Genomic DNA, 11,574 nt, shown 5'->3' with positions numbered 1-11,574 from the left:
AAAACCAACTTATACAGTACATATTTACATAGAATTTCATAATAATAGTTTTAAAATGAATGTCAAAAATACAAAATAATATTTGTCAAACCTTATCGAGTGCATTTTCTCAAAAATACCATTTGAGTAGCTGGAGATGGTTCAACATAATAACTACTAATAAATTATCATGTCTCATAAATTTTCCAATCTGTAAAATATGCAATAAAATTAAATCTAAAAATATAACCAAATTGACAGCATAAAAGCGACCCAAAACAAATTCTGACCAACTTCATGTTAAAGAAGCCCACCAACTGGCTACAAATAACAAAATCTTCAACAAACAAAACCTTTTCGGCTAAATACGGAATTACAACCAACATTACTTAATTTAAGAAATTCCTTTTAAAATCGATTACATTAAATCAAAATCCAAATAAAAGTTAATACAACATCATTATAGAATAATAATAATAATAATAATAATAATAATAAACCCTGACACAAACACAGGAAATTGAGAAGTTTTTGCAAGAAGCTTTTTTAACCTCTTATTAAATCAAAAGTACCCAGGTGTAATTAAATAAAACTTTAGGGGTCGATCCTGCCAACTCTAAGAAAGTTCTTCAAGAGGGTACCTGTCTAGGCAATCAAGCCATGGGTTATTGCTTGTAGGCTTCTTTATACGACGAACAGCTTTCCAAACTGCACTGTTGCACTTAAAACCCGACCCGAATGACAGTTGCCAAACCCGGTCGCCCCGTTTCACTCTTCCTTTTGCTTCAAGGTACGCTAGCTCATACCAGATGCTGCTGCTTGATGTGTTCCCAAAACGGTGGAGGGTGGCGCGTGAGGGCTCCACGTTGGCGTTGCTCAGCCCAAGGTTACGTTGGAGCTCGTTCACCACCGTTTTGCTAGCGGCGTGAACGCAGAAGTGCTCGAATGCGAGCTTGTAGTCGGGGATGTAGGGCTTGGTGCCGGAGGAGGTAGGCGGTGACTTCTGTGATCCGTCGAGAGTGACGGATGTAGCGGTGGTTGTACCTTTTGGTTTTGTGCCGGAGAGGTATCTCTTCACGAGAGTTGCGAAGAAAAGGAGTTGCTCCGATAACGGCAACACTAACGGACCCAAGGTGGTGATGTTTGTTTTGAGGGCGTCGCCGCCTATCTCCACCAGATCTTTGCTGATCTTTAGCCCTTTGAACCTTTGTTCGTCTTCCTCTTGATACACACTCCTGTAATTAACGATGTGTAAATAAATTTGATTTGAAGATGTTAACTTTTGAAAAAAATGGAGAAATGGGTACCTGAAATATCGATCATCAGCTCCTTTATGGGTACGAACGATGTGCTCAAGTCTATACTTGGCACGGCGGTAGTCACGGCTGCGGTTGGAAAGTAGAAGGGCGGAGCAACCCATTCTGATGTAACAGTTGGGGATTAGCATAGACCGATCTTTTCCAGGATACCAGTTGTATCCCACCATCTCCGTGCTCACAACCACCGCGACATTGTTCGGGTTCGCCTGAAGCATATCACGCGCCAAATCCACGGCGATAATTCCGGCACTACATCCCATCCCGCCTAAATTGAAACTCAAAATGTTTCCCCTCATTTTATAGTGATTGATGATCATGGCAGACAACGACGGCGTTGGATTAAAGATGCTGCAGTTTACAACCAGTACTCCGACGTCCTTCGGACGGATACGTGTCTTCTTAAAGAGCTCGTCCAGTGCTCCGAAGATCACCAACGATGCCTCCGCCCTACCTTCTTTCATGGTGGAGATGTTATCCGGCGACATTATCGCTCTCGGAACGTAGGTTTCATCGCCGATACCCGACGATTCGAGAATTTTCTTCTGGAATTCGAGACTAGCTTCATCGAATTTCCCAGATCTTCTTGCTAAATCAATGAATTCCTCCTTCGTCACCTGCAAATTTTCAATAAAAACATTCATACGATTCATACATAACAAAAATACTAACAAATCTAGCTCAACTAACCTTCAATTCGTCGGAAGGTTTGAAACAAGCGAAATCAATGAGATAGATAGATCTAGGTCGAGACATGAAGTAAACCGAGAGAGTGAAGACGAAGACAGCGAAAAAAGCAAGAACAGTAGCCAAATCATACCCAGCGGTGCTGTCCCAGAGCTTCCGCCATAGCTCCTCCCTACTGAGACTCCCGATCTCAGCGCTAAACACGAGAACAAGCACCGGAACAGTTGCCAAGTAAATGGCATGGTTAATTAGGTAATGATAACCAAGCTTGACATACTTGAGATTCACAGACTGGACAAAATCCGGCAACCGACGACGGACCCTGACAGAGAAAGTAATGGAGCCGGCATCAGGACCAGACGACTCTACTCCACGATTAACTATCTCTGTTGACAGGAGATCTTGTTCTCCGGTTGGAGGCATGGTGGGAACTGGGAAGAAGATGAAAAGTGGGAATGGGTATGAACTATGGAGAGGGTGAGTGTGTGTGAATTTAAGGGGGTTGGGAGAGTAAATGAAGGACAACGAACCAAAGAGAGTGTAGTTGGATGTGCATTAAATTGGATGGGAATGGGGTTTTGGGAAAGTTGTTTGGAGACGAAACTCATGACTCTGGTTAGTTGCATGCGTATGCATGTACAACTGCTCAAACTCTAACAGCAAAGCTTGCGTCTTCCATGGCTGATGGCTCCCACACCCCATGGGAATAGTTACGCTTCTAATTATCCTTCTATACATACAACACATTTTTTTTTCTTCAAAATTTTACGTATATGTATTTCCATACGTTTCTCATCAAATTTTTACATATGTATTTCTATACGTTTCCAAACATTTTCTTACAATACGATTAACGATATGCTAACCACCTAACTCCTAGTATCAACTATCAAGGAATAGATTAGGTCCTAGTTATGTATTGCATTTTGTTGTACTTTCTTGACTTTCTCTCTTTACTACTTTTATTAAATCCACAACCGGCCTCGGAGGGTGCGGGATAATCGACCGTATAGGATCTATATTGTTAAAGACATGGTTATATATATATATATATATATATATATATATATATATATATATATATATATATATATATATATATATATATATATATATATATATATATATATAACATAATGAAAAAAAATTGACCTCCAAAACAATTCGATCTTATATAGCTGTCCACTTTGTTCATCCTTCAACGCCCCCTACAGACCCTAAGGGGCCCAAAATTATTTTCTATCACAAACTTGTCGCTAATTTATCACAAATTTGTTGCTAATACATCATCAATTGTTCGCCAATCCATTAGAATCAGGTGGCGTCTATTACGGTTTTGCCGTTGATTATTTGTAAATGAATAGTTTATCTATTTTTAATCCTACTCAATAATATAATAATCGATGGCCTATTAGGTGTTGAATTTTATCTTACTATTAATGAATTTTTTCTTAGGTATTAAAAAATATAACGATCAATCTTAATTTTTTAGATAGAAACTTCAAAATCAATTGACCAACCAAATTTAAGTAACATGTAACCTAAGCAAAAGTATGTAGTCGTATACTGCTCAATAACACTATATGGTATTGAGCCCTAAAAGGCTTAAAGGAAGCCTACAAGGCTTAAACGCTTCCCGATCAACGATGTCTTCTTCATATGATCCTACTCATACCAAACTCATAAAATCCAATTTTTTCCCCAATGATCCCAACTTCATTCGACCTTAATCGAATACAATCTTCTTAGCCACAACGATATTAGTTCTAAACCTGCAAATTAAAACAATCCAAGACCCAAATAACAACACTATACTCATTGAAAGCCCATATTATGTCATTATCTCACGAAACTTGGAATTGTCTTTCCACTCTCATGGCCAAGAAATATCACTCTCATATCATGCACTTAAAGGAGAAACTCCATGACAACCCATGAGGTATGTTCGATTACATAATACATGAAAGATGTAACGGCTATGTCCAATACACTTGCTCTGGCTATATCTTTTGTTGCAGAATGAGACCTAATTATTTGCACGCTTAAAGGTGTTGTTGAAGAATTCAATTTTGTTGTTGCAATTATTTGGGTTTGTGATAAATGTCATTTTATGCATCTTTTAGGGTAGTTTTAATTAGCATTTAGCATTATAATTTGTATATTTTCATGTCATAAGTTTCAATAATGTTCAACTCATGTATTTTGTTAGAATTCCTGTCCTGTTAGCATTTTTGTGTTATTTTCAGATAATTCGAGTGGAGTTGTACTTTGGGAGCAGCTGGATGCAATTTTGGAGCCTAAATGGAGTTAGAACTAAAGAAGGACGCTAAGCAATGACTTAGAATGCTTAAACTGAAGAATTGCGTTCGACACATGCCAAAAAGCCAAATTTGCGATCGCATTTTTGGACATTTGCATTCGCATTTGTTGATCGAGGTTTTGCAAGGTCGAAAAAGTCATCATGAAGAAAAAACACTGATGAGTTAAAAACCTTTATGATCGAATAGATCTTTGAAACAGGTATATAAAGAATGTAAAGCAATACTCAATAATGGATTTGAATCTGTCGAATGATTGAACTTTCAATCCTCAGCAGAGCTCGATGAAGAACTTCCGCTGTAGAGGATTCTGGGGTTACAAAAAGATAACTTCTATAATTACACCGTAAAACCCTAATCAATCAGTTACGTAAAAGATGCATGCAAGCATCTATAAATATACAAACCCTAGAAAATAAGATACGGATGGACAGGCCCATACCGCACAAAGAATGGACTAGGAAGCGAGCCCAAGACGCAACACCAATAACCCAACAAACACAAAATATAAGATTGTATTTCTATATCTGCAATCATATTTATTTGACGCAACTCAAAATATGTCGAAAATAGCATCATACTTCATTAATCGACAATTCTAGAGAAAATCACCAAATCTGCGATCACATTTTGGTATCTATGATTGCATTTTCTATTAACTTGTTCTGGAAGGTTCTTGCTTGCATATAAATACGACCCTCCTGATCAGATTCGAGGGTTAGACAATTCCTGACGACAAAAAAAACCCTTCTTAAGGCAATTTTTGATACATTCCAGCACTTTCTGAAGATTTGAAGGCTGTGAATCATCTCTTACATTTAGTTTAGAAAGATTAATTAGTTAGTTTATATTTTTATTAGTTTAGATTTGTTTTTAGCCATGTCTGGCTAAAACCCTAGTTTTCAATTCTATAATAGACTAATACTTTTCATGTGATTAGTTATCAAATTTGGTTTTCATTGTGTGATTCTATCTAGTTGTTTTAGTTTTGAACTTAATGAACGTTTGATTTTTAACTCTTGTTATTATGATCAGCTAGTTAGGGTTTAATCATTGCACTTAATCAGTTAATAGAATCCGTAATTGTTCTTGTTAACTGGAAAAAAGTAAGAAGTATCATATTAGTTTCATGTTAGGGATTTAACTCTGATATAAATTGAAATTTCATACTTTTACGCTTCCGAGCTTGTGAGAAGTACTGGGTATTTCTGAGAATTTTACACAGATCTTAATGCAACTTTTCTGATCTTAATTAAGAGCTTGTTTAATAAGACAGTAAAAAGTTAGGATTAACTAAAGAGCTTGTTCTTGTTAATATAACTAGGTAAAAGAGATTATACTAGAGCTTGTTAGTTTTTCTTAGTACCGTCTTAGATAAAACGCATTCTGAATAACCAGATCTGGGCTGATTGCATGATTAAGAAAGTCGCAGTAGAACCGAATTCGTTTTTATTACTGGTTTCATTTAGTTATTTCACTGTAATTTTAGTTTAGTATTAATAAAAAAAACCCTTTTATTATTTTTTTGTTTTAATGACTAGTGTGTGCCTTATGCAAAAAGGCATTGACCATTAGGTTATGTCCCAAAGGATTCCACCCTGCTTCCCTGTGCTATCCTTTGGTGCAACCAACAATGATATTTTATTTGTTTAAATCGTATGCGACAACGGTTTAACAAATCGGCACCATTGTCGGGGACACGGTGCTACTAATAGTTTTATGCCAAGAACTTTTCGTATAGGTACACCTCTAGTTTTTGATCTTGAAAATGAGAAGTCTACAAGGAAACTGAAGAAAACATCAGCAAAGAAAAAACAATCAACTAGTTTATTTGGTTCATCATCCTCTTCAGGACTACCAAAAATCACCACACCACAAGGTAGTCCCTAGCAGAACAAACCAAATCCGACCTTCCCATTTTCCCACAAAGTACCCTAATCTTCACCTTCTAAAATCCCATATAAAACATACTCACCAACACCCTCAGTAAAATCTAAAACCCCAGAACCTTCAGAATCTAACTCCACAAAATTTGTCATGAGTTAAGTAGGAGACGAAGTAGAAAAGACTCTCAAAGAGTAGGCCACCTAAGAGGTCAATTAACAACCTCTTGGTATTACTTTTCTAGAAGCTTAGAATTTTGAGCTCAAATCTAGGCTAATACAGCTTCTCCCTACGTTCAGAGACTTGGAATGCGAAGACCCACATAAATTCTTAATGTGGTTTGTTCAAGAATGAAGCCACATGTGATAACTAAAGACAAGAAAAATCTAAGGGGATTCCCCTTCTTACTTTAAGATTTAACAAAAGAATGGTTGTATGAGCTTCCATTTGGATCGATCACCACTTCGACAGAACTCACATAATTATTTTTAGAGAAATATTTTCTAGAGATGTGAGTTTCGTGTCTCAGAAGAGAAATCCTTAGTATTAAACAAGGAAGAAGATAAGCCTTCCACACATATTGGTAGATATTTAAAAAGTTGCCGGTTCATTACCCCAATTGTGGAATCAGTGATTATGAGCTCTATAACGTTTTTATGAAGGTCTGACACCCATGGAGAGGCGCTTAAAAAATGCTTCAAATGGCATATCTCTAAGTGATATGACACCAACAACAATCCGAGAGCAAATCAAGAAGCTGGAGATAGACTGAAAGCATTCAGCAACTGAAGAAGAATGATATCCGGATCAGCCAAGAGGAGTAAAAGAAATCAACAATGCTTACCTTGAAACCTAGATTTCTGAACTCACGAAAGCAGTTGTAACGACCCGTCTCTGGTATGTTTTTTCCATGTTATTTATTTAGAAGTTTTCAAGAGGGACTCGACGAGTCTATAGCCCGACTCGTCGAGTAGAGACGGGATTTCGAGCACGTGTAAGTCGGCGACTCGACGAGTTCATATTCGGAACTCGGCGAGTCCGCCTGCCAGGAAGAAACCCTAAATCCCCGAGTTTGCTCACTATTTAAGCAATGTTTTGTGCCCCAACTCGCCTCCTTCACCCTCAGAGAGCTTGTGAGAAACCCTAAACCATTCCTTGTATGATTAAAGTGTTTTGTGTTGATTCTTGAAGGATTGAAGAAGAAGAAGAAGAAAGGACCAAAAAGAGGAAGTGTAGAGCAAAGATCCAAGGCCAAAGTTAGAGTTCATTCAGGTGTGTCTCGGAATTATTCTGGTTTGTGCTTAAAACCTCCATTAGAGCACCTCTAAGGCTAGTTTAATGTTTTTTCCAAGCTTTATAGTTGTATGGATGCCTTGTTGGGTCGAGATATCCCTAGATCTGTTCATTTAGGAGTTTTAGAGCCCTGATCTATATCCTTTTTCGAAGTTGCTTTGCATGAGAACCCTAGATCTAGCCTTTATTATGCCTTTTGAGCCTTTTGATCTTCATGGATCCTTATAGGCACGTAAAGATAGAATCTTTACGTGTTAATCGAGCATAAGAAGCCCAGATCTACAAGTTATATGCGCTAGATTCAAGCAGAATCGAGTTTTGAGTAACTGCATGCATGAGACTCGGCGAGTCGTTCTTCGGACTCGGCGAGTCGAGCCGCGAGTCCCCGATTTTTCCCCTTTTGAGTGATTCTGAGTGGGGACCAGTGAGTAGTAGAATGGACTCAGTGAGTCGGAGGTCAGACTCAGTAATGGAGGGACTCGACAAGTTGTTCATACAACTTGGCGAGTCCAAGGCAATCTTCATAGATTCAAGAACAACTCGTCGAGTTGTTCATACAACTCGTCGAGTTATTCATACAACTCGGCGAGTCAGATGCAGATAGCCTGAGTTCTAGAATCGAAAGGAAACTCGTCGAGTTGATTCCATACTCGACGAGTAGCAGCGAACAGGGTTGAGAAGTGAGAGTAGGGACTCGGTGAGTTGGCAGCCCAACTCGGCGAGTCAGGTCAACTGTAAGTTGACTTTAGCCAGGGGTAAAAGAGTCATTTTACCCCAATGCAGTTATTAGTATTTGATTGAGTGTGTTTGTGGAATTGTAGCCGGGGAGATACCGGAGAAGCAGCAGATAGCTTCCAGAGCCATACACTCAGCAGCCAGTTCACGAGGTGAGTTTCCTTCTAGTAGGAACGGGTCTAAGGCCACAATGCCGGCCCATTTAGCTAGCAGTAGATTCCGGACCTCGATCCGATGCAGTAGTTAGTATGTTTGATGCCTTTGTGGCTCAGATAGGTTTGCGTGTTATGTGTTCCGGGTTATGGCCCGAAGCAGTATGTAATATGTGTTGTGTTAGTTGATATGTTTATGCTATGGTCTTTTCAGTAGTTCCGGACTTCTATCCGATGCAGTCAGTACCAGACTTCTATCCGATGTAGTTAGTTCCGGATTTCGGTCTGATGCAGGAGACAAGGCCTCAGTAGTTCCGGACTTCGGTCCGATGCAGGGGGCAAGGCCCTGGTTAGTTCCGGACTTCGGTCCGATGCAGTTTCCGGACTTCAGTCCGATGCAGTGGGCAAGGCCCAGTAGTTGTTTTATGTTTGTATGGTATGTGGTAATTTGGGGGAGCTCACTAAGCTTCGTGCTTACAGTTTTAGTTTTGGTTTCAGGTACTTCTGCAAGTAAAGGGAAGAGCTCGGGATGATGGCATCGCACACACCACAACTTCAGTTTTTGTCCTTGGAGATTGTTTTGATACTTAGTTTGATTGATACAGTTGTATCAGGACATTTTATTATGATTTGAGATATTTGACGTATGGATTTATGATATGACGATCAACATATGATTTTATTATACAAAAAAAATTGAGTTGTATTTTGGGATGTTACACAGTGTTGCTACCGACCAAAGAAAAAGAAGTTGCAAATAAGTAATGTGGGATTTCCTTGAAAACCGACCACCCCACTAACATGTGCTCATTATTGTAAGAAAACACGGTTGCATTAAAAGATGTGGGAGGCTATTAGAAGAATTATCAGAACAATTTTTAGCAACGACAACAATATTAGAATCCATCATGATTTCAGAAGCAACAAAATTTTTGACAGCCAAATTTTTAGCAGAACTTTCAGAATCAGCAACAACAAAATTATCAAAGTCCAAATTTTCATAACCAACCTTAAAATCAGTAAGCCAGTAATTCCAGTGTGACCATAGAAGATATTGTAAAGAGTCTTTCCATGTGCACCCAAGTATTCCAGAACAAAACCAGAGCTAGTATGAAGAATCTGGAACAATAGGTATCTCAACTTGCCACTTCTGGGGGCACACTGAGAACAATCCAAAGCATAAGATGAGTGTTATTTCCTTGAGAAGTGGGAAGAGTTATGAAGACCCAAGTAAATCTTAACCAGAAAAAGAGGATGAAGAATCTGAAGAAGTTTTGGGTGATAGAGAAGCTGAAAATATGGAAGAAAAAAATAACTCCAAAACCAGTGAAGCCAAATCTGAAGGAGTACAAGCGCTTACCACCATTCCATCTCGACTGAAGAGTACGAAGCGCGGGCTAGAGGATCAAGACATCATGGAAATATTTCGTAAGGTGGAGGTAAATATTCCACTTTTAGATGTTATAAAACACATCCCTCGTTATGCCAAAATTTTAAAGGAATTATGTGTTTGAAAGAAAAATATTAAACTAACGAAACATTAAAAGCTGGTGAAACCATTTTAGCTATTTTGTAAATGGGTTTACTTCCAAAGTGCAAGGATCCAAGAGTTTTCTTTATTCCTTGTAAATTGGGCGACCTTTATTTTCGAAAAGCCATGCTTGAACTGAGAGCTTCAGTCAACGTCCTTCCGTATTCTGTATATGAAAAATTAAAATTGGGTACTTTAAAAAAAAACGTGACTATTATCCAGTTGGTTGGCCACTCGACGCTACACCTGAAAGGTGTGTTGGAGTATGTTCTTATCCAAGTGAATGATTTCATCTTTCCCACTTATTTTTATATTCTGGACATTGGTAAATTGGACATATCAGATACAAAATATGTTATTTTAGGCAGCCCATTCATGAAAACTACAATAACAAAAATAGATGTTTTGAATAGCACAATCTCGATGGAGTTTGATGATCAAGTGGTTAATTTTAAAATAAATGATAATGATTTTCCAACTGAAAAATTTTCTATTAATTATCTAGGTACTAGCAATCCTCTGTCGGAGTAGTGCTTTGTGTTATCTAATTTTCTGTGCAATAAAAATATTTAGATAGAAAATCATCTGACACATCAAAAGAGTTGGAAAACGAAAAGCTTGTGGAAGAAGAAGAGAAAATGGTTGCTGAAAAGAAGTTGACAGAAGTAGATAAATATGAAGAGGTGAAGGAGCATCTGATTTCTACTGAAGGAGTTGGCAAAAAAAGAAAAGCCTGTGGAGGAAGGAAATAAGAGTTATGGAAAGAGGATAAGAGAAAGTGAAGGTTTCTGCTAAGAAGAATCTGAAAAGGAAAAAAAACTAAAGATAATGATGAGATTGCTGAAAAAATAGGATCAGAAAAAGAAAGAAATTTACAAATCAGAAGAAGGGCTCATCTGATAAAGACTAGAAATTTTTCTGTGTTGGCAAGTTCTAGATCTACCAATTTTTTCATATCTAAAGGGATTTTGAGTAACAAGGAAACGACTTGAGCTTCAGACGATTCCCAACCACACCAGTTAACAAATCTAGTTTAGCAAAGTCGAGCCAACGACTTTAAAAATGGGCGGCTTTTTGGGAGGCAACCCGATGAGTAGTTTTTAGTTTTTTATGCATTTAATAAAGAGATGGCTGCAGTTCCAAGCAAACTTGGGGAAAATCTGAGGATCTTCAAAGTGGTTGAAATTCAAAATTTTTGCCAACATCTTCATTAAAATCAAAAATTTCTGCAAACTTATCAGGTGCATTCGTTCCTAGCTACACTCTTTTTGCTTTTATATACTTTAATGAGTGGTTCATTCCTCTTTGAGCATTGAGGCCAATGCATCATGTTAAGCTTAGGGAGGGGTTAGTATAAAAATTTGCATTTTTTACTTAAAAAAAATTAATATTTTCATTTTTTAGTTAAAATTTTTCAATTTTCCTTTTTGCATTTTATTCTCTGTATTGCATTTGTATATAAAGAATTCGAAAAGCCCAAAAATATTTTCTATTTTTGTTTTTAGTTTTCGGCATTTATAAAAGAAAAAAACCAAAAATATTTTATTTCTTGTTATTTAAGTGTTTATTTTTTGTATAAAGAAATTCTAAAAAAAAAAAGAGAGAAGTTATAAAAAAATTCTGAAAAGAAAAAAGTTACATGATATGATAACATTCTTGCATTTCGTACCTCTATATAA

General features: G+C 37.5%; 1 protein-coding gene across 1 annotated transcript; it reads right to left on the bottom strand.

Annotated features, from left to right (window-relative positions):
* Nucleotides 1–352: 352 nt before the first annotated feature.
* KCS10 (3-ketoacyl-CoA synthase 10) lies at nucleotides 353–2,523 on the bottom strand. The gene is made up of 3 exons (XM_078956983.1): nucleotides 1,986–2,523; nucleotides 1,287–1,912; nucleotides 353–1,214 (listed from the first exon to the last, which is right to left on the bottom strand). The coding sequence occupies exons 1-3, from the start codon at nucleotides 2,403–2,405 to the stop codon at nucleotides 596–598; spliced, it is 1,665 nt and encodes a 554-aa protein (XP_078813109.1). The 5' UTR covers nucleotides 2,406–2,523; the 3' UTR covers nucleotides 353–595.
* Nucleotides 2,524–11,574: the final 9,051 nt, after the last annotated feature.

This window comes from Lactuca saligna, chromosome 5 (genome assembly GCF_052625555.1).
Source record: "Lactuca saligna cultivar CGN05327 chromosome 5, ASM5262555v1, whole genome shotgun sequence".
NCBI classification, from domain to species: Eukaryota; Viridiplantae; Streptophyta; class Magnoliopsida; order Asterales; family Asteraceae; genus Lactuca; species Lactuca saligna.
The sequence above is the reverse complement of the archived record's forward strand: the minus strand, read 5'-3'. Positions and strand labels throughout refer to the sequence as shown.